The sequence below is a fragment of the Hyaena hyaena genome, unplaced genomic scaffold (genome assembly GCF_003009895.1).
Source record: "Hyaena hyaena isolate Hyena2069 unplaced genomic scaffold, ASM300989v1 scaffold_137, whole genome shotgun sequence".
NCBI classification, from domain to species: domain Eukaryota; kingdom Metazoa; phylum Chordata; class Mammalia; order Carnivora; family Hyaenidae; genus Hyaena; species Hyaena hyaena.
Window position 1 is genome coordinate 3,203,461 of NW_024080769.1, and position 23,358 is coordinate 3,226,818.

The 23,358-nt window shown below is 49.4% G+C and overlaps 1 protein-coding gene across 2 annotated transcripts; it reads right to left on the reverse strand.

Moving 5' to 3' along the window:
- Positions 1-17,757: 17,757 nt before the first annotated feature.
- Positions 17,758-21,579, reverse strand: ISLR2 (immunoglobulin superfamily containing leucine rich repeat 2). 2 transcript variants are annotated; one of them, XM_039238214.1, is made up of 2 exons: positions 21,460-21,579; positions 17,758-20,040 (listed from the first exon to the last, which is right to left on the reverse strand). In XM_039238214.1, the coding sequence occupies exon 2, from the start codon at positions 20,030-20,032 to the stop codon at positions 17,792-17,794; it is 2,241 nt and encodes a 746-aa protein (XP_039094145.1). In that variant the 5' UTR covers positions 20,033-20,040; positions 21,460-21,579; the 3' UTR covers positions 17,758-17,791. The 2 variants fall into 2 exon arrangements, with proteins under 2 accessions (XP_039094145.1, XP_039094144.1); XM_039238213.1 differs by lacking the exon at positions 21,460-21,579 and adding an exon at positions 20,342-20,407.
- Between the last annotated feature and the right edge of the window lie 1,779 nt (positions 21,580-23,358).

The following is a 23,358-nucleotide window of genomic DNA, read 5'->3' on the forward strand; positions in this document are numbered from 1 at the left end:
CAGGTGCCCCAGATTTTTACAGTTTATAGACAATAATGCATATTCTTTTTAAAAATTTTTTAATGTTTATTTAGTCTTGAGAAAGGGAGAGAATGCAAGCGGGGAGCGGTAGAGAGAGAGGGAGACAGAGAATCTAAAGCAGGCTCTGCTCTGTCCACACAAAGCCCAACATGGAGCTAGAACCCACGAACTATGAGATCATGACTTGAGCCAAAGTTAGATGCTAAACCGACTGAACCACCCAGGCGCCCCTGATAATGTATATTCTTAAGCTACATACATGTAAGACTTCTAAAAGGGAAAATGTAAATATGGTGTTATTAACTGAGCAGAGATTATCTATATTTAATAAAAATGGCAATGACGTGTTTCCTTCTGTCCTACGCTGCAGACGGATATTTTTACTCTTCTGGCTTCCTTGTTTAATAATACTTCTCTGAATTGCCTGCAGCCTTTAGAATATCCTTTTCTTTCATGTCGTGGTAAACACAGATAGAGACAAATGTAAAATTAACTCTGCTTTTCTCAAGCCCTCATTTCACGTGCTCCTAGACGATGACATCATGCTAAGTATCCTCTCAAGCAAAGTGTCTGAGCATGGAATGCTTAAGAGTTTACTTAAGCAATAGCAGCATTTTTGACCTGTAGGAACTAATTTCCACCTCTCCAAAAAGACCCATTCTCATGCTGATAGCAACTGTGTGTCAGGTCCTCTGCATCAAAAGATTCTTCATAGAAGCCATCATGTCTAACATGGCCCTCAATTTAAATTCAAAGCACATCAAATGTCTTCACAGGGTAACCTTCTTTTCTCTGGGGGGAAAATGGTTTTAAAACACAAAGGCAATCTGTACTTGTGAAATTGAAGTTGGATTTCAGAGAAGTTATAGTTAAAAAGATTGTGTTAGTGTTTATTTTTGAGAGATAGGGGGAGACAGAGCGCTAGTGGGGGAGGGGCAGAGAGAGAGAGGGAGACACACAATCTGAAGCCGACTCCAGACTCCAGGCTCTGAGCTGTCAGCACAGAGCCCGATGCTGGGCTCGAACTCTGAACGGCAGTGAGATCATGAGCTGAGCCAAAGTCAGACACTCAAGCGACTGAGCCACAAACTCTGAAAGTCCTGTTGACTTGGCTGTCCTTTACTGGTGATACTTTCTTGTGTTCTGAAGCAGTCTTATTTCCAAGAAATGAGTCATTTTTTTCCCACTGGATGGTGTTTTGTCACACCTAAACTGAAATGGAATTAGTCAGGTGCACTTGGTTCATCGTTTCCATGGCCTCTCCAAAGGTCATCAAACGGCTTTGGGGAAACAGCATGTAAATTTCCATGTCACAGTAGCCCCCTTCTCCGTTTTCATCCCCAATGCATTTCCAAATTAGAGAAGTTTCCACACTTTGAAAATACCATGTTATAGCAGACCAACGTTTTCACGTCTTTTCTACAAGACATCTTGTAGGCATATGTCTAAGGAGGCTATCTCCTTCTGCTTCTATAAATAAAAAGTCTCATTAAGTGCTTCTGCAAGCTTTGAGAAAACTGGAAAGTGACCAAAAATCTTGTTATGAAAGTCTCAATATCACAGGTAAGCAAAGCACACCTCTTTGTATTGTTATGGAAAAGGTAAGCAGGGTATTCAGCTGGTAAGGTTTGTAAAAACAAATTTTGGTAGGAAGTTCATAGACTGCACTGGATATTCCACATTTTTTCTTATGTCCCATTTGCCAAAAATGCAGACAGCTGAGCAAAGTCTCGTTTGCATTTGGAAATGATATCACCAATCTTTGATTTCATATATTCTGCGATTTCAGATTTAAGATCTTCGTAAAAGTCAGGAAAACAATTGGACGCTCCATTTTTCAAATCAAAATACCCAAGCCTAGGGAGACATGTTTTCATTGCCATGTTCAACACATTGCTTGAAATACTATGGAATGCATGCTTGCTGGAGTAGCTCACAGAATCAGTTCTGTGCCCTGAAATGCTGGCACATCTGTTAGCAAAACTGCCCCTTCTGTTTCCCTACAGGACATTTTAGTTGCAACCTCTGAATCAGGACACACTACTTAGTTTCATAAAGCAATCAAGGACACGACGCAGTCATGACAGCTTGTTTTAATGTGCCTGGGAATTCAGCGGCTGCCGTGGTTCGACTGAGCATTAGTGTCTTTGAGAGGGAGAGAGAGAAATCTGGATTGATTTAGAAATACCTGTCTCGTCTGGATTTGTGGAGAGATTCAGCCTCCCTATGTGCTAACCAGATCCCTCCCCACTCAGCCAGGCTGCTGACACAGAGCAGGGCTCGAACTCTCGGGGAGGGGGGGAGGCGCCCCCCCCCATTACAGAGACAGCAAAAACGCATCTCTTGGAACAAAACAAGAGTGTGTCACCTCCCCTTACTAGATCTGGTTTTCAGGGTGACTTTTCTAGACCAGTGCACAGCTCTTCAACTGGGTAGCTGGAAAGGCAGGAGCTGATGCTGTAATCATGACTTGTTTCTAGGCCTTCTAGTGACAGTGATGTGGGGGAGGGGGCAAGTGCTAGGCAATGTGAGCAAGGCGAGGGTTGCACTGACATAATAGCCTCACTTCTCGGAGGCGTTGGGGAGGGGTAAGGAGAGTGAGCAGATGCAGATCCTGGGATGCAGCCTAATTCGTGGAAGAGGGAGCACACGGGGTGCACAGATCACACAGGCCGTTGTCATCGGTTATCTGTGGGCAGGACCCTCCTCCATTCAGCCCCCTCCCCCCCACCGGGAACCAGCGGGTGCTGTGTCACATTGGGGTGGACCAGGCAGGGGTCAGCTGGTTGGAAAGGATTCCTGGGGAAGACAGGGTGCTAGGCCATTAGACCACAGGTGAGCCACAGACGAGGCCAGGAGGGAGGAGATAAGTTAAGGTCTGGCCCGAGCACCTGAGAGCACACACCAGATAGTGGGGAATGTCTCTTACTGTTGGATAATTACATTGTTTCTGAGCTTGTGGCTCAGAGAAGGAATAATCAGCTTAAAATGGGCGTAAGTGATTTTTTTTTTTTTAAGAAAAGGGAAGAAAGAGAGGCGTGTGGGTGGCTCAGTCGGTTAAGTGTCCGACATCAGCTCAGGTTATGATCTCGCAGTCCATGAGTTCGAGCCCTACGTCCGGCTCTGTGCTGACAACTCAGAGCCTGGAGCCTGCTTCAGATCCTGTGTCTCCCTCACTATCTACCCCTCCCTCACTCACACTCTGTCTCTCTCTGTCTCTCAAAAATGAATAAATGTTAAAAAAAAAAGTGGGGGGGGAAGGGAAGTAGAGAAATCCATCAAAATAAAAGCCAGACTCTAAAAATCCTTAAAGATGGACTTCTCCATGGGGAAGATCATGGCTGTTCAGGGACTGGGGACATTCATGTGTGCCCAAATTGCTTTTGACGAGTCTATTTTTGCCACAGTGGGATGCTGGTTCTGTCGGACAATGTCGTCTTTCCATGCCTCTCAGAGTTATAGACACCAGGAAGCTGGCAAAGATGTGGGATTTGTCAGAGGACAGATCTAGGATCCAGAAATAATCCAGAGCCGGTCAAAAGTGATGAAAAGCTAAACAAGGCTGACAAAGCCGCCAGGGGATGGGGATGGGCCTTACGAGCAGCTTCAGGGGAAGGGTAGACAGATTTTAGTCGACCTGGCATTGTCGGAAGCAGCTAAGCGGAACAGATCAACTTCCTGCCTCAGTCCCGCTGAGGGGCCAGGCTGCCACTGAGACATGGGTATACATCCAGTTGCAAGAAGCTGGAGAAGGTAAACCCAGGGAAAGCAAGGCGAAGGTTGTCAGGGAACTCAAGTAACTGGCAAAATGTTTTATATTTCCAACCGGTTGTTATAGCTTTGTATGAGACCGGCACAGTTAACAGTGTGAACTCCATTGTCGTCACCCAGTCACTGATTCTGCAGGAGCAAGGACTTTTGGAGAGCAGGTTCTAAATGATGTAGCTCTTTTAGAAAAGTAACTTAAAGCTTCCTGCTCTGCGGCTCACATAATTCCAAAGCAGGAATGTGTTTCCAGAATCCCTTACAGCTGGAGCTATAAATGGGGAGCACCTTGCTTCTAGGGCAAAGAGCAGCCAGGCACCAGGCATCCCCCCACCCAGCTTCCTTCTCCATCTCCGGAGTTGAGCAACTGCTCATTCATTCATTCATTCATTCAGGAAACACATAGTACCTATTATGCTTCAAGTGCAGCATCAAGTTCAAGTAAAGAGGTGAGTAAGGCACTTTTTCCCATAAAGGAGTCTACCCTCCTGGTTTCTGGATGTTATCCAAGTTCTCAGTGCCAGCAAATAAGGATTGTATCTTGTCAAAAAAATGCAAATCCAGCCTTAGACAGGGAGAGACTTTCATTAAAAAGAAACTCTATTGCAATAGAGAGAAAGAACACTCCCATCTCAGAAATGTATAAGTGTCTTAATATCAAACAGAAAATGTTTTGTTTTGTTTTTTATAGGTTAGAGGGGAGACAAAAAGATGAGCAGAATCTTTGGAGGGGACACTGAACGCACAAGGGAAGATGCCAGTGAGGTCTGACCAAAAAAGTGTCCCACTGTGATCAGCCAGTTTCCAGGAGAGGCTGATAGGAGGAGCGTAATCCCCATTTTTGGTGCTTGCTCAGATTGGGAAGAAAGCAGGGTTCAGGGCCTGTAGGCAGGAGGGAAGCCTGCCCAAACTGCGGTGGATACAAAGCAGGGAGTAGGCAAAGGGCAATTGTGGACACTTGGTCGATTTCTAGAAACTGATGCTTTTGATAAGTGTCAGGCCAGCACCGGGCCACTGCTGGGGCAGTGCATTGTCAGCTATTTCCCGTAACCAGCCACGCCCACGCCCACACACTGACAGACCACAGGGCTCCTATCCTGTGGCGATTCTGATTGCTTTACTCTATATTTTATATTTTTCCAGGCCACGAACAGCAGCTTCCCTTCTGATGGGTAAAATCCCACCTAATTACACCCCAAACACTCCCTACAGCCAAAGGAAAACGAACAGACAGGTTCAGATACATTCCTTTGTTTCCCAAACAGAAAAGCCAGAAGAGTGAAAACGGACTTTGTAACTTCCAGACCTTGAGAGAGAAAAATGCAATAAGTAAAACTTGACTTATCTCGCAAAAGGCAAGAAACGGGAGGAGAAAAAGAAACCACAAAGATGGTAGAGAGGACACTCAAGGTGTTAGCAAGAGATTCAAACATATCATTCAGTACAATAAATTGTGAATACATTGTTATCAATGAAAAGAAAGGCATTCAGACTGGATTTTCGAAAATCCAGTTATTTGTGATTTGTAACTGTTTGCTTACCTATTACTCCATGACGATTCCAAAGCTTCATGGTTAAAGACATAAATGAGGGGTGTCTGAGTGGCTCAGTCAGTTAAGTGACCAACTTCGTCTCAGATCATGATCTCACAGTTCGTGAGTTCAAGCCCCGCATCGGGCTCTGTGCTGACAGCTCAGAGCCTGGAGTCTGCTTCAGATTCTGTGTCTCCCTCTCTCTCTGCCTCTCCCCCTCCAGTGCTCTGTCTGTCTCTCAGAAATAAATAAACGTTAAAAAAATTTTTTTAAAAAGACAAAAATGATTTCTCATTTTTCCTGATCTTGTAGGTTGGCAATCTGAGCAGTTCTTCTGCTGGTTTTCCGTGGAATCACTCACGTGACTGCTGTCAGCTAATGGCTTGACTGGGGCTAGAGAGCCCACGACGTCCTCAGTACATGTATGGCAGCTGGTGATGGCTGCTGGTTGGAGGTCCTCTGTTCTTTTCCATGTAGTAGCTCATTCTGCCACATTCTATTGGTTAAAGCAGTCACAATAATCCATGCAGTGTGGTATTGGTGAAGGGATGGATGTAAGAGAATAAAGAAGTGTGAAATAGACCTATACAAGTGTGCCCAACTAGATTTCAACAAAAGTACAAAAGCAGTTCCACGGAGGAAGAATAGCCTTTGCAACAAAAGGTGTGGGACCAATTGGACATCCATAGGCAAGGCACTCTCCATCCAACCCCCCACCCCCCGCTTACACAAGCATTAATTATGTAAATGTAAACCTGTAACTATAAAACTTCTAGAAAAAAAAAACAGAACACCTTCAGGATCTAGGGCTAGGCAAAGAGTTCTTTGACTTGACCTAAAAGCCTGATTCATATAAGGAAAAGTTGAAAACTGGATTTCATCAAAATGAAAACCTTCTGCTCTGTGAAAGACCTGTTGAGAGATGAAAAGACAAGCTAAAGATTGGGAGGAGTGGGGGAGGGGCAGGGAGAGAGGGAGAGAGAGAGGATTCCAAGCAGGCTCCACACTCAGTGCAGAATCTCACATGGGAATTAATCCCACGACCCTGGGATCATGAACTGAGCCAAAATCAAGAGTCGGAAGCTCAACCGATTGAGTCACCCAGGATCCCTGAGAACAGCTTTTTATTAAAAAACAAACAAACAAACAAACAAACAAACCATTAAAAGAGAAGAAAAGAGAAGACAGCTATGGTGAGGAAAAAGACTTTAAATACAAAGGACTCATACTCCAGAAAACATAAAGAATGCCTATGAATCAATAAGAAAAGGATTCTTATTCCAAATAGATGAATGAGTAAAAGATACTATGTACGAGGTGATCCAGGTGGACAGTAAACAACGGTGTTCAATTTATTAATCACCGGCAAAGTGTCAATTGTAACCGCAGTGTAAAATGCCGTCCCACACCCAACAGAATGCCTACAACCCAAAGCAGACAACGCTGTCGATGAGGACTCTCACTGCAAGCACGACAGTCAGTTGGTACATATTGCAAGACCGTTAGGCAGTAGCTGCCAAAGCTACCGTATGTATACAGTACTGCCTTGTTCCGTTCCCTCCAAAATGTGTAAATTCCACAAAAGACAAATACAGAAGTGTTTACCACAGCATTATTTCTAATAGCCCCAAACTAGAAATGGCATAAATGTCTAAGAACAGTAGTATGAGTAAGTGATATAGGTATATTCACACAACAGAACACTATACAATAAGTGAGAATGAACAATATGTAGAACAACACAGATGCAATGTGCTATATGCAGTAACAGGGATGCAATGTGTTATATGCTATAACACAGATATAATGTGCTATATGCAATAACAAGGATGCAATGTCTTATATGCTGTAACACAGATATAATGTGCTATATGCAATAACAAGGATGCAATGTCTTATATGCTATAACACAGATACAATGTGCTGTATGCAATAACAAGGATGCAATGTGTTATATGCTATAACACAGATATAATGTGCTACATGCAATAACAAGGATGCAATGTGTTATATGCTATAACACAGATACAATGTGCTGTATGCAATAACAAGGATGCAATGTGTTATATGCTATAACACAGATACAATGTGCTGTATGCAATAACAAGGATGCAATGTGCTATATGCAATAACAGGATGCAATGTGCTGTATGCTATAACACAGATACAATGTGCTATATGCAATAAAAAAGGACACAATGTGCTATATACTATAACGCAGATACAATGTGCTATATCCAATAACAAGGATGCAATGTGCTATGTGCTATAACAGGGATGCAATGTGCTATACACAATAACAAGGATGCAACATGCTATATACAATAACAGGATGCAACGTGCTAAATGCAAAACAAGGATGCAATGTGTTATATGGAATAACACAGATGCAATGTGCTATATGCAATAACATGGATGGGTCTCACAAACAGGATGTAAGAACTGGCAAAACCAATCCATGATGTTCGAAGGCAGGTGAGTGGAGACAGGGAAGGGAACTGCTGGAGGCTCATCATTTTCTTTTTGTTGTTCTGAGAGTTTGTTGTACATGTTTTCTCCTTGTGAAAATACGTTTCCATATGTATGTTATACTTCAATAAAAATGGACCTGAAGGGGTGCCTGGGCGGCTCAGTCAGTTAAGCATCTGATTTCAGTTCAGGTCATGATCTCCAAGTTCGTGAGTTCGAGCCCAGTGACAGACTCTCTGCTGTCAGCACAAACCCTGCTTTGGATCCTCTGTCCCCCTTTCTCTCTGCCTTTCCTCTGCTTGCACACACACTGTCTCTCAAAAATGAATACGTGTTAACAAAATTTAAAAAATATATATAGTGCAAAATGAACAAGATGACAAGGAAAAATAGACAAATCCATAATCATGGAAGGAGATCTGAACACACCTTCCTCCTAAATTATTAGAGCAAGCAGAACAAAAACATTGGTGAAGAAATAGAAGGTATAAACAATAAAATTAGCAAACTTGACCTAATGAACATATAATCATGAACCTAATTCAGGAACATTCTTTTCAAACATATAAACGTTCACAAAAATTAACTACATGCTATTCCTCAGAGCAGATTTAATAACCAATAACCAACATCATACAGTCCATATTCTCTGACAGTACAACTGAATTAGTTTCAAAACCAAAAGTGGCAGGGAAAAAAACACATACGTTTGAAAATTTAAAAGCATGTGTCTAAATAATTCATGAATCAAAGAACAAATCTCATGAGATAAAATATTTAAAACTAAATGACAGTGCAAACACTACGTATCAAAACTTGGGGCGTGCTGTTAAAATGGCACTTAAGGGAGATATTAATAGCTATAAAGGCATACATTAAAATGAATAAAGTTTAAAAATTAATGAATTAAAGTCTGAACTCAAAAAGTCAACACGGAGGGTTGTATTGGTCTGAGTCAGAGGGAGCCTGACCCATAAGTCCGTGAGGTGTTACTCAGAGAGAAAATAATTATGTTGGTACTAGCAGGATTCTGGGTAACCTCACAAAAGAGTTCTATGTGTTCCACTGTGGCATGAAAGCAGCCAAAGACCCTTGCGTGAGTTTCCAGGAGGAGCTGAGTCATGCCTACATGCCTCCCAGACTTCACCCTAAGCAAGCATCACCATCGGGCTGGCCCTGGACCATAAGTCAGCTCTCCATTCGGTCAGTACGGAGTAAACCACTCAACTTACAATCAGCACTGAGCTCAAGGAACACCCAGCTGGACTAGCACCTGTCAGTCTCGCACTGAGACTGTGCCTAGTCCCCTGTCTGACTTGCCCCCGGTGACATTAGTTCTTAAAATATCCCAGGGCCACCATTGGTCCAGATGAAGGGGAGTAGAGTCGTAGGTCCCTGGTGGGATGCGGATAGTGGAGATAACACCCTTCCCATTCACTTGGGGAAACTAAACTGAACCAGATGGAAGCTCCCTAAACTGGGGTGGTGTTAATGACATTGCTTCGATTTCCATACGGATACAAGCATGTTTATAAATGCGTGCAAAATTGGTCTGGAAAGATACGTGCTACCCTGGTAAGAATGACTGCCACAGGGGAGAGCTCTGGGATTGCGGGTTGGTGGTCAAGAAGTTTCCATCATCGGTATTTAATTATCTTAGGATAAGAGTATGTTACTCATGTAATTCAATAAAACTTCCGTAGAAAGAGACTAGAAAATGTTAACTATGGTTTTCATTAGATGGGGTTTGTCTAAATAATAGATTACTTTTTCTATCCACTTCTGTGTTTTTTATTTTTCTATAATAATACCACCAGTAGAACTTCTTATGGTGATAAAAATGTTCTGTATCTCTGATGCTCAATATATAGTAGCCACTAGCCATGTGTGACTACGGAGTACCTGAAATGTGGCTAGTGTGATAGAGGAACTATATTTTTAATCTTATTAAATTTCAACTAATTACGGGGCACCTGGGTGTCTCAGTTGGTTAAGTGTCCAACTTTGGCTCAGGTCATGATCTCACGGTTCGTGGGTTCGAGCCCCACATCAGGCTCTGTGCTGACAGCTAGCTCAGAGCCTGGAGCCTGTTTCAGATTCTGTGTCTCCCTCTCTCTCTGACCCTCCCCTGCTCACACTGTCTCTCTCTCTCTCTCTCAGAAATAAATAAAACATTAAAAAAATAAATTTCAATTAATTATAATTTAAATTTAAATAACCACAATGGCTAGTGGCTACTGTATTGGACAGTACAGTTCCTTTTTTTTAAGTTTATTTATTTATTTTGAGAGAGAGTGAGAGTGCAAGCAAGGTAGGGGCTGAAAAAGAACCCCAAGCAAGCTCCATGCTCTCAGCCCGGAGCCCTATGTGGGACGTGATCTCACCACTGTGAGATTGTGACCTGAGCTGAAACTAAGAGTAGGATGCTTAACTGACTGAGCCACCCAGGAGCCCTTGGACAGTACAGTTCTATACTGAGTACATATTACTTTTTTTACATTCAAACATTTTTTTAATGTTTATCTATCTTTGAGAGAGACAGAGACAGTGTGAGTGGGAGAGGGGCAGGTAGAGAGAGACACACAGAATCCAAGTCAGGCTCCAGGCTCTAGGCTCTGAGCTGTCAGCACAGAGCCTAATGCGGGACTTGAAGCCACAAACGGTGAGATCATGACCTAAGCTGAAGTCCGATGCTCAACTGACTAAGCCACCCAGGCGTCCTATGTTATTTTTCCATTTTAAAAAGTGAAGTATAATAAATACAATGAAGTGTACAAATCTTAAATATATAGCTTGAATAATTTTTATGTATGTATCCACCCATGAAACCACCACCCAGAGCAAGGTGGAGAACATTTCCAGCACCTCAGGACACTCTTTGAGAACGCTCCCAATCCTGGTCAGTACCTTCCAAACTACTCTGACATCATTCACCAAAAATGAATTTTGCCTGCCTTGAAATCACACAGTACACATTCTTTTGTGCCTGGTTTCTTCACTCGATATTATGACCTCCATGCGGTTGTATATAGTTGCCGTTTGTGTTTTTTTCACTGCTGTCTGGTATCCCACTATATGAATATACCACAGTTTCCCCCCATTCTCTTAGCGGATATGTGGGATCTTTTCCATTTGGGGCATTACAAATAAAGCCACTACCAACATTCTTGCACCTGTATCCACCAAAAGGGTCATTTGTCTTTTGATGGGTATAAGCACTCACTTCTATTGGGTGTAAGACCAAGAGCAAAATTGCTGAGTCACGAGCGATAATGTATCTTTCAGTTTGGTATTCTGTCAAATATTTCTCCAAAGTGGCCATACCCATTTACATTTAATCATGCATAACTTTTAGGGGTGCCTGAGTGGCTCAGTTGGTTGAGCATCATCTGACTCCTGATTTCAGCTCAGGTCATGATCTCATGGTTCATGAGTTCAAGCCTCTTGTTGGGCTCCACGCTGATGACGCGGACGGAGCCTGTCTGGGAATCTCACTCTCCCTCTCCCAAAATAAATAATTTTTTTTTAAATCATGCATAACTTTTATAATTGGGGAAAATGTTGCTATTCTGAGATATAAGAGAGAGCAAGAGAAACTCCTTTTCTAGACAAACTCCATAATAAGCAGCAAATTTAACAATACATAAAATATATTGTCCTTCACTTAGATTGATTCATAGAGGTATCAGAAGGAGGTTTGGCTTTGTGGCGAAGAGCTCTGCAGAGTCAGACAACCAAAACACAAACCTCAGCCCTGCAAATCAATAGCTGTGTGACTTCAGCAAGTTACTAACCCTCTCTGTTCTTTGTGGGGTTTTTTTTGCCTAAATTGGAACAATAATATTATTATGCACAGGATTATTGTAAGGATTAATAAAATAATGCTCCTAAATTCCATAGTAGGTGCCTGAAATATGGTTAAGATTTCAATAAATGCTAGTTGTTGGTATTATTAATATTAATTTAAATGTAATTTTAATTAATTGTAACTAAATATTTATTTGGTGACCATTAGCATGTTTAGTCTGTCTAAATACACAATAAGCCACTTCTATTAAAAGAACATTGATAATTAATTCTCCACTCTGGTTCGTTCCCTGTTTCAACACTGATCAATTCTTATGAAGTTCCTTTCTGATGTGTGTGATTGTGGCAGTTTTTCTCTCAGATGGTTGGACGCCTTGAATGGCTTTTAGACTCAATTTAAGGACCAGTTTGCTAGAATGTTGCTAAGAGAAAATACATCTAATTTGCCAAAACCAAATTAACTCCTGATACACAAGGGGACATGTTTAAGCAGTAAACAGTTGATAAAAATGTAAACATTTATCCTTCCTTATTCCATGTGGGCTTAAACTTAATTATTAAACTTACATTCACATGTCCAGACAAAGCACATGCAATTAGCACAATTTAAAAAATCATATCATCTTCAAATTACCTAAATTACTTATTCAACCCAGGGATGATACAAAGTCTTTCCAACTAATTTAACCCAACGAGTTGGTTTTATTTTCTGCCCATCATGGGGTCTTTGGATGGCTTTAAAAAAAAAATCCATATGAAGTCTCATTAGGAACAGTGGCCATATTTTGAATTAAATGCTAATACTGTAAGACATTTTCTAATTCAATCTCTTTTATATGCCAGCAGATCTCCCGTTTTCAGTATGTTATTCTCTATTGAGTCCTAAGGCAAAATCTTTTCATCGAACACATATGTGTGGGTGGGTGCTTTGCAAATGCAATCAATTAATTGACACATTACAGCTGAAATGGCTTTGCTTGCTCCATCCCCAATTTTCCAACAGCATCGTTCTTGTCAATATTTTTATGCCGGCGATTTACAAGGTAAATGTATCTGTGAGGTCAGACTTCACAATTCAGGGCCTCAGCATGGGTCCTTTCCTACGTCCTAGTCCCTGAGCTTGTTCTTTTTGGGCAGAGAATGTACCTCATCCCTGAAATGTAAAGGTCCCCAAGTTTCTCTGATTCAGTTTCTCACACATCATGGTTCTTTCTCTGCAGATGATGCCTCCCTCCTGTTGAGCGGAAGAGCCCTCTTTCCCTGTGGAGTATATCATAACTGGGGCTCACATACTAAGGAATCTGGGGCAAGACAGTCATAGCAAGATGTCACCCCCTTTCTTTTACCCACTAAAATGCTTTGCCCTGAGATCAAGGAGGGAAAATCAAGATTAGCCTCACCACCAGGGAGTCACTGTCCAAACATTTACTGACTCAACTAATCTTTAGAAATGTTAGCTTTCATTGTGGTTGTTATTCCAATGTCATGGGCAGAGGACTGCATTCCAAACACAACATCAGGAAACACTGGATCCCCACCCCCCACTCCCACCCCCCGGCCCCGCCCCTGCCTTCCCCTGGCTGCTCCTTCCTGAAAGAAGCTTGGCCTCCCTTTGTCCTTTTGTATTAATGGACTTTCTCTAATGATCTCCTTCTAGATGGTTCCCATTCTGGCTGATCTTTAGGACACACTTGGGGAGGAGGGCGCTCCTTTCAAATCACCTTTCTGCCAACAGGTTTCCAATCCAATTCAAGGCCACATCCTGGGCATCTGGTTTCTGTAGCTCAAAGAATTACTGTTCCTGATAAATTGCTCTGAGTTCCAAGGCTACTGCTGTCATATTGCATTCTCTAAGCATTTTCCAGGTCCCCCCAATACATGCTTACACACACACACACACACACACACACACACACTCCTTAACTTATTGGACTCCATTCTCACTTGCATTCGGGTAAGTTCTATGACAAAACACACAGGAGAGAGAACTAAGCTAGCACAGTAGTTAGAGATGCTCAAAAAAAAGAAAAGAAAAGAAAAGAAAAGAAAAGAAAAGAAAAGGGAAGAAAAGAGAAGAAAAGAAATGAAAAGAAAAGAAAAGAAGAGAAGAGAAGAGAAGAGAAAAGAAAAGAAAAGAAAAGAAAAGAAAAGAAAAGAAAAGAAAAGAAAAGAAAAGAAAAGAAAAGAAAAGAAAAATCTGCATTGGATGGAAAGCTTTACAGCCCTGGGAGTGAGGGGTGGAGGTGGGCATTACATCTGCATGCCTCTGTGGCTTCTCACAGAGATGAGCAGTGGCAGAGTCTGGCCTAAGGGGTGAAAGTAAGGGAGAGACCCACTTTACATTGCTCAACAGTTGGTTTCTTGGGGGGAGAGAGTGAGTAGTGAGCTCCCCATTGTAGAGGCCGCTTTTAGGCCAACAGCCTAGGCCAACAGGCTTGACCAATGGTATGGAGAAAGGGCCCACAGAGACCCTCTGGATGAATATAGACAGGCCCATCAGGTGACCCACCTCAAAATATCCATAGCCCCTCACTGACCAGTGGGCACAGTTACCAAAAAGGGGAAATTCCATATGTGGTCATACTTCCTCACTGTCCCTCTTTAAAAACAGCTTGGTCCGCTGCCTCCTTGCAGCCTCTCCTCTGTTTGTCCTGTCTTCTATCTCCTATGCTCTGCTTCAGGTGGGTTCTTTTCACCTCCCACACCACTGAGGGTCACCCAATCATCATCCTACATTTGGGGAACCTCATGTGATCGGGGCAGACATGCCATGTAGACACCACGCTCATTTCCAGACAAGCACAAGTGGAGTCCTCCAGCCACTCAATGAGGGGGGGCTCTGTAGAAAAGAATTAAGCCTCAAACAGGCAGGTCTTCAGCGTCCCTGCCAACCCTGGGACTTTATGAGACCCTCTGAGGAAGAAATAAGGGAGAAGAAGAAAGAAAAAGAGAACAGAGAATAAAGATGGGAACGAAATGAAAATCGAATTTAAAAAGAGATGGGAAGGAAGGCCAGAGGCTGGAAACCATTCTGCCCGTGCACCGACCATTAGTACAGAAAGAAGCTGGTAAGAGCCTAAGGGGGGCTGGTATCCTGATGGGCAGAGTGTCACGGAGCCCTGGTCCTCCACCTCCAGCACCCATCTAGTCCCATCCTGAGAGCCGAGACTTTGGGCCTGGCCTTGCCCTGAGAGCACAAGGCCCAGCCATGCTGCAATATATTCATCCAGTAGGAAGCCTGGCCCAGGACAAAGGAGGGGCAGAACCCTCCGCAACTCTGCACCTCCCCTGGGGCACTAAGGATCCGAGGAGATCTGCAGGAAACCCCCCAATCCTTAGACAGTGAAGGCAGGAAGGATCTCTTCTTTCCCCTCTCCCTCCATACTCGTGACCAGAGGATTGGGTTAGACCCAAACTGCTAAGCACTCGCTCACCCACCCAGGCAGGTCTCTGCCAAATGCTATCAATGTGGGTGGATTCTTGAACCAGTTATAGAAATTGGGCCAGTCCCTGCCCCCTGCTAGAAGGCAGTGTTTTCAAGTAGAACAAAGCTTTCACAATGAAAGATTGTGTTTCTGAGCGGTGTCCCTGGCACAGTGGGGTGAGGTGCAGGGCCTCACTCTCAGAGAGGAATTTTTCTTAGACACAGGTTTGCCAGTCTGAGCGGGCAGTCAGGGCTCTGGCCCTGGGAAGTTTCACAGCCTCAGCCTTGGCCAGGAGACAGGCTAGGGTAGGAGACAGTGTGTCTGGACCTGGGCCCAGTCCCCAGCCTAGACTGCAGTTAGGAAGACTTCATACTCACAGAGCGGGTAAGGGAGGAAAAGAGATTGGACGTGGATTTGGGGTGAGGATTCAGCTGAAACACACAGTCAGCCCAACACCAGCACTGGACTGTAGGTCGGTCAGAAGCACAGCACCCATTCTCCATCCCTCTGTTTCTTCTCCGGTTTTCCATGCCAGAAGCCTCACTTCTAGGACTATAACATCAGTGTGTTCTCAACCCTGATTCTACATGTGTACCTGCCTCAACCCGCCCCTCGAGAGACTCACAGACCTTGTCAGTTACCCATCGTTGGCTGAGCACCTCCTCCCCAAACACATGTGCACCCACAGGCACGCCCTTGGAAATGCACACACTCCACTAAGAGGTGCCAGCTTGTCCTGTGCAACCAATCTTGCCAGGTTTCCCCCTTTTCTGCTCTCCACCATTTGCCTGCTCTGTAGTTTGTATTTGTGACCTCTTTTGTGCAAGCCACAGCAGTCTTGCCCCTATGAATGCCCCCACTGGCTTCCCGGAGAACTGAGGGACTGGGGTTGAGACAGAAAGGAGCTGGTCCTCTCTCTCACAGCCACACCCCATCCTAGTAAAAGTGTCAACCCAAGGAAGATTTTGCACCGACACAACACACTCATGCACAAGCCAGGAGCTTCCACCCGTTCAGTCTGCAGAGACCCACCCCTCCCTCCCCTCGCAAGCCCCCTCCACTCATCTCCAGCCTCCCCCATCCCACGTGGTTTGTCCCCCTCCATACCGGAGTGGGAGGCAGCAAGGAAGAGCAGGCGCCGTGTGTAAACACCTGGCAAAATCACAGGACAGTCAAACCGACAGGCAATCACACAAAGGATCCCAATGAGAGGATCCTGGGGCCCCTTGCTTCTGCGCTTTCCTCCAGCACCCTCCGGGCTTCCTTCCACTGACCCCCCCCGCCCCCCCCCCCCGACAAAGAGTCACCAAGCCCAGTTCAAATCGATTGTTTTATTGACGGTTTACATACAGACGTCTTTAGAAAAGGGCGCGGGCTCCAGCGAGGCTCCTCCGCTCGCCCGGGCCCGCACTTGTGCTGCGCTTCATGGACACGGGCGCTCCCGACGCCCGAAACGCCCTCCCAACCCCAATCTCAACGTTTTCCTTCAAGAACGAAAAAAAGGGCCCCGCCGCAGTCGCCGCGCCGCGACCACCCTCCCGTCCCCTCCCTCTCCGCCCACCTGCCTGCCCGCCCACCCCCCTACACTACACGGTCACACTTTACAGAACACAGACTTCTCCTACAGAGCACTGTCGTCTAGGACTACGCACCCAGGCAAATACTGTTCCACGAAGGAGGGGCGGGATGGGGAGACTCAGGGGCTTTTCTCCATCCGGATCCCGCTGCACCTTCACACGCAGGCTTTGTGCAAGCGCTTCCGCGAAACCGGGGCCCTGGAGGCTGCAGCGGCTTCCTTCGCCCCCTGCCTCGTCGAACCGAGGTCTGGGCCAAGTGCAGCAGCCGCAGCGGAGCTGTTGAGTGCTCGGATCTCCGAAACCCCCAACTCACCCACAACGAAATTCGCTCGGGACCAAGCCCACACTCTCCGCGTTAAAAGGGAGGGCGGTTCCTGGGCGCTTAAGTAAGCAGAGAGGGAGAGAGAAAACGGATTTCCCCACCCCTTCCTCTCACACACACCTAAGGGGGTGTTAGCACCAGACCCGGAGTGTCGCTGTCTTTGAAAAAAAAAAAAAAAAACCCACGAAAATATGAAAATGAGAGTGCGGAGCTGAAAGGCGCCCCAGGCGCCGGACTGGACTCGAGCTGTTCAGAAGCGGATTGGGAGTGAGGGGACAGCCGGGTTTGTTTCCCAGTCGGAAAGGGGCTTTGAAACTAAAAAGAGGGAGTTGCCACCGAGTCCTGACTTCTGGGACGTGCACTCCGGAAAGGGCAGAGTAGTCCAGGCAGGACCCTACAGCTCTCCACTCAAGGGGTATCTGCTGAGGGTCCCAGGCTGACTCCCCTGCCGCATCGTTACCACGGGGTGTTCCCAGCGTCTTCTCCCCGTCCTCTGGTCCCAGAGTCCACGGTGTGGCAGGCGGCACAGCAGATTCCGCAGGTGACAATTGCGGTGGGAATGGAGAGCCTCGATTTCACTTCACAGTCCGCAGGAAGAGCTAGTAACTGTGCTTGCCGTGGAGTGGAACTGAGCCCGCAAGGACAATGACAGCAGTGGGTGGCCTGGGACTGGTGAGGTCGCCCCACTCCCCACTAGAAGTCCCCAGGAGTGAAGGTTGGGGATGGTAAAGGGGCGGAGTAAGTGAAGGTTGCGGTAGGGGGTGAGGGGTGGGGAGGCTTACCGTCAGCCCTAGGCTTTAGCTCCCAGGCACCCTGGGTGGGGGGTGGGGGTGGGGGCAGATGGGAATGGGTGGGCCAGTCGGGCTGGGGGGTTCAGCCTGCCGTCTGCCTGTAGTTGCCATTAATCTCCTGGGCGATGTTGACGGCCTCGGCGCCTAGGGGCAGCCGATCACTGTACTCGGAGCCAGCCTCGAACTCCTCTTGGTTGGCCTTGGACTGGGACTCCACCAGGGAGCAGGCCGCCAGGCTCTCCTCCCTCTGCAGGTCCCCACCTGGGTCCCCCTGCTCCGCGTCTTCATCAAGGCCCTCCCCGGGAGCCTCCTCGGGCTCCACGACGTCCGCCTCCCCGCCTGCCGGGTAGCTTTTCTCGGACTCGAGGTAGGACGCACGCGGGTCAAAGTCTGCGGCGATGCGTTTCTCCATGGGGTCAGGGGCCTGTGGCCGCAGTATAAGCCGGTAGGGCTTACCCGGGTGTTTGGCGAGCAGATGGCAGCAGGCGGCGCCCAGCAGGGGCACGGTGGCCAGCACCAGGAGGAACACGCTCACCGCCACGATAACCAGTAGGGAGGGCAACTCCTTCTTGGTGGCAAACACCACTTGCACGTGGCAGGCCTCGCCTGCCAGCGCCAGGCACACTGAGTAGTTGGTGCCAGGCCGCAGGCCGCGGAACCAATAGGCGTTGACGCCTTCCTCCACGCGCGACCACTGTACAGCTGCGCCGCCCTCCGCTGGGCACAGGTAGAGCAGGCGCAGCGGCCGCCGCCCCGGCCGCCCGGCTCCCCCGGCCCCGCCGGCCCCGGCTCCCCAGCGCGCCGCCAGCGGCGTCAGCTGCACCCGAGCCTCGCGCTCCGCCACGTCCAGCGCGATGACGCCCAGCTCAAAGACGTGCTGCTTGAGCTCTGCGCTCTGATTGAATGCGTGGTTGGACACGTACCGCGAGGGGTCCCCGTGGCCACAACGTCGCTCCTCCACCGGATCCGTAGAGACCTGGTCTTCTGCCTCCTCCCCCTCACCTGCCTCCTCCTCCTCTGGCCCCGCCTCCTTCTCGCCCAAGACGCTAACCCGGACTAGGCCTGGGCCTTTGATTTTGCCCTCGGGTTTGGAGGGGAGGACGCTGTTGCCCCGGCCTTTGGCTGTGGACTTGCGCTCAGAAGTAGGGGCCTGCCCATCAGAGTCTCCCCCAGGGCCAGGAGCGTGTTTGGGGGGCCCAGAGGCCGCCACTGCCACCCGTAGTGACGTGGAGTTGGCGCCCAGCTCGTTGTAGGCACGGCAGGTGTAGACACCTGCTTCCTTGGCGCTCAGGAGGGGAACCAATAGGGAACCGTTTGTGAGGGCCAGGAAGCGGGGGTTGGCTGGGGGCGCGGGCCAAGCGGGTGCTGGAGTCGGGATTGGGGCCTCAGTCTGCGTTGGCCCGTCCCCATCTCCTTCCTCCTCTCCGTCTTCCGCCCCATCCGCGTCGTCCTCCCCGCTCTGGACCGGAGGCTCTAAGACTACGGTGCCACCCGGGATCTGAAGTTGCCATTGCAGGCGGGGTGTGGGGTGTCCTTCCGCGAAGCAGTGTAGCAGGAGCGCCAGGCCCGCGGGCCAGGGGCTGCCCGGCGCCTCGAGCGGCGGCTCAGCACTCAGACGCACGCTGGGTGGTGCGCAGGACAGGGCGGGCAGGCGGTGCACCGGCACCCCCTGCAGCGCGGGAGGCGAGGCGCACGCTATGGAGTCGGGCTCGGGTAACGAAACCCTGGTGCTTGCGGCCCAGGCCTGCAGCCACAGGAGGCTGCAACCGCAGTGGAAGGGGTTGTGATAGAGTTGCAGATGTGACAGCGCGCTTAGCGCGTCGAAGGTGCCAGGGGCCAGCGTACGAAGGCGGTTGTTGTTGATGCGCAGGGAGCGCAGGTCGGGCAGTGCCCCGAGTGCGTCCCGGGGCAGCGAACCCAAGCGGTTGTGGTTCATTTTGAGCAGCTGCAGCGCGCTCAGGTTACGCAGGTCGTTCCACGGGAAGCTGGATATGAGGTTGTGGCTCAGGTCGAGGTTCTTGAGCTGGCTAAGCACCGCCAACGCGCCCGGCTCCACGGTGCGCACCTCATTGTGCGCCAGCCACAGCGACGTGACCTGCGTGACGTCGGCGAAGGCCCCACGCCGCAGCACGGTGATCTTGTTGGCAGACAGACTAAGCGTGGTCACGTTGGCCGGCAGTCCTTCCGGCACCTCGCGCAGCTCCTTGTAGGCGCAGTCGGCGAACTGGTGTGCGTACTTGTCCACGCAGGCGCACGGCTCTGGGCAAGCTCTGGCCACTCCTAGCAGAGCCCAGGCCAGCCACAGAGCCCGCAAGGGCACCATCGCGGATCCTGCATATGGAAGCCGGGGGAAGAGGGGAGAAGGTGACTTATGAGCCCCGGCTTTCCTCCTGTTTTAAGCTCTGCCTCCCCAAACCCATCAATTGCAACCCTGGGCTGGGGTTCTGGTAATCTTCTCCTCTGTGCCCAGGAGTCTCTCTTGGACACGAATGGGGCTCAATAGAAGTCTCAGGGTTCAGTGCATGCTCTCTCAGGGCCCTGATTTCCTTTTCCAGCGGACTTGTACCTCGCTCCCCACCCCCACCTGCTCTTTTAATCTGGCAGTGTCCCCTCCAGAGGCTCTGTAGCTCACCCATCTGTCTGCTCTGGACTCTGCTCTAGCTCCTGTGTGTGTTTCTAAGGCTTCATTTAACTCCGCAACAAGGATACACAGAGAAGGTAGTTTTGTCCCTGACCTGTCGTCCTTTCCTCCAACTCTTTGTCCCACACACAGCACTCACACACACACCCAGACAGCACACAGCAATACAAACACACGCTGGGGCACCACCATCCAACCACAAACTTTTGTAGGGCTCACAAACACATACCCTAGCACAAACCACAAAGACACCCAGACATGGACACACTATACCCTGGAGACCTCATTGTTGTTTCAGCTGAAACTAGCACCAGTACAGCGTTTTCCCTCACATGATTTCCTGTTCATTGTGTGAGCTGACAGACACAAGGACACAAGTCCTCAGGAGAACTGACCCGGACACAGGTGCGCACTTGCGCACAAAAGCCCTCCACGGAGACTGAAACCCCAGCGGATAGGCAATGCCGAGAACTTGTGGTGGGTGGCAGGAGGTGGGACCCAGGGCAGCGGACTCACACTCCCCCCCACCCCATCAGACACCAGAGCAGCCCCCTCTAGGCTGCAACTCCCTGGAGGGGACAACCAAGGTTACTGTCAACTTCCATCTGAGGAAGGAGGTCCTCCCCCAGACAGGGACCTTGAGCATTGAGGTGGATGTCACTAAAGATTCCCTTTCCCATCCCCGAAGAACGCAGGTGAGGGGTCTCCCAGAGGGCATTGGGGTCCCCAACAGACAGGCCGTGGGGGCAGCCACTAGCTAAGGAAGTAGGAGACCGTGCAGGATTCTGTCCCTTTCCTGCAGCTCCAGGATGCCGGAGCAACCCCTCCCTGCCCAACAAAACCTTTTAATCCTCAGCCACACAAACCCACTTAACCACTGACCCACCCTGCTCCTCGCTGGCTCCCATCTAGGGCTCCGGGCAGATTGCGCAGACCCCCTCCCACCCTCCCGTCTTTGGGAACCCAGGTTCCCCACTCTGCCTTTGCTGTCGAGGATAGGGCTCCTCCCCACCCCTCCGTGGACCCCTGACAGCGCTAGAGGCTCCAACATCCCAGGCAGGATCTACCCACACAGGGGTCGAGGTTGTGGCGCGGCCCCCGAGGCTTACCCGCTGCTGACTCTCTGCGCGCTGCCCTCGGGCTGCAACCCCTTCTCCAGACTTGATGTCTCGGCGCCAGAACGATTGCCCAAGGGCGCTTTCCACATCTGTTGCTGGCTGTGGAGAAGACAAGGGAGGGGCAGAGAAAGGGACAGGTAATTATGGGGACACCCCGGGCCTTGAGGTCCCGCTTCAGTTTTTCCTTTCGCATCTGTCCCCCACCCCCCCACGTCTGTCTGGCCGCAGACTGAAGAGTCCTCGCGCGCTCCCGGGCGCAGCAGGGACGCGCACAGCCTCTTCCGCCTCCCGCATCGCTCACATTTGTTAAAGCCTTAGAGGCTCTCCCCGAGGCTGAGACGCGTTGGTCTCCAGGGGCGCCCCCACACCCATCGCCCTCGTCTGGGCTCTTCCCAGTTCACCGCACACGCCTAACACGTCCCCTCACACATCTGCAGACATTGTCCCTATGCTTAATCACACCGCCGCCCCCCCACCCCCTTCAAACACATTCGTACAGACACACGCAGACCTTCACACCCTCCACACAGTCGACCTTCACATGTTAGAATTTGTCCCTCATCCTGTAATAATAACCGAGTCGATGTGTTGTCCTCCTTACGTTCACACTCATTTCCAAAGGCACGCCTTCACGCGGGACACTCACCCTCTCCCCCTCCCGCGCGCACACACGTCCACGCTCACTCACCCTCACTCGCGGGTCCCGCCAGGGCCGGTGAGCTTCGCTGCTAATTGAACGCGAGCCGCTTTTACGCCCCGCAACACGTGAGACAAACCATCTTTGAGGAATTTGGGGGAAGGCAAGAAGCACGGCTGGGGGTGGGGGGGCGTGTCTTTGCCCTTAAACTCTTTTTGCAAATGCGGGCCGTGGCCAGACAGACCGGGAGTCGAGAGCTGCTGAGCTGCGCGCAGCCGGGCTCGCGCGGACCCTTCCTTCCCGCACTCCCCTCCCCACTAGCAGCCTCCTCCCCGAAGCCACGTTCAACACGATGCATAATTGATAGTGTTAGCAGAGCGCCTCACCCTCCCTGCTATTTTTGCCAGGATCTGGGTGGATACAAGCCCTGGTCTCCCCCGCCCCCCACCAGTCCAACCCGAAGAACAGTCCTGGAACGCAGGACCCCGCGGGGCGCACGGGGAAGCGACGCCGCCGCCCCAGCCCCCGCTACCCTGCCCAGCCTCTTAAGCCCTACTCTTTGAGTCTAGTCTTTTGTGGCTAAACCAGCGCTTGAAGCCCACAGCCCCACTCGCCTGCCTGTGCGCATCGCGGGGTGCGGCTGGAGCGCGGTATCAGCCTCCGCCTCCGCAGAAAGCCGGCCTGGGCGCACCCAAGCGCCTCACCCTGAGGTCTTGCAGGCTACAGGGGAATGGGGCACTGGGGCTGCGGCAGACAGAGGCACCACGAAAGGGATGGTTTACAAAACGTCTGCTCCTCCTGAGCCGAGTGGGCGGTGTACTTGAGGCCCGAGCCCTCTCTCCCCGTCCCTCCCTCGCCAACACCTTCACAGCCTCACCACCAAACGCACCGTCCACCCCACACACGATCCCCCAAAGCCTCCGCGGCCCGCCACCGCCAGCACGTCTCACACCCTCACACAACAGCCGGCCTCAGCAGATTCGAATACTCGCTGTTCCCGACTCTCGCTCCCAGTCTCTGGCGAAACCCCGACATTTCTTTTAGCGACGAGGAGGCGGAGGCGCAGGAATGTCGAGGCATTTGGGTGAAACTCGATGTGTATCTCCCGCACTGCCCATAGCATCCCTGGAGACCGAGTTGCTGGCCAGAATCGGGAAAGAAGAAGGGAAACAGGCTCCCGGAGACACGCACCCCCCCCACCCCGCCGTTTTCCCGGTCCTTTCTGTAGACACAGAGCTCTCAGGGCACGCGAG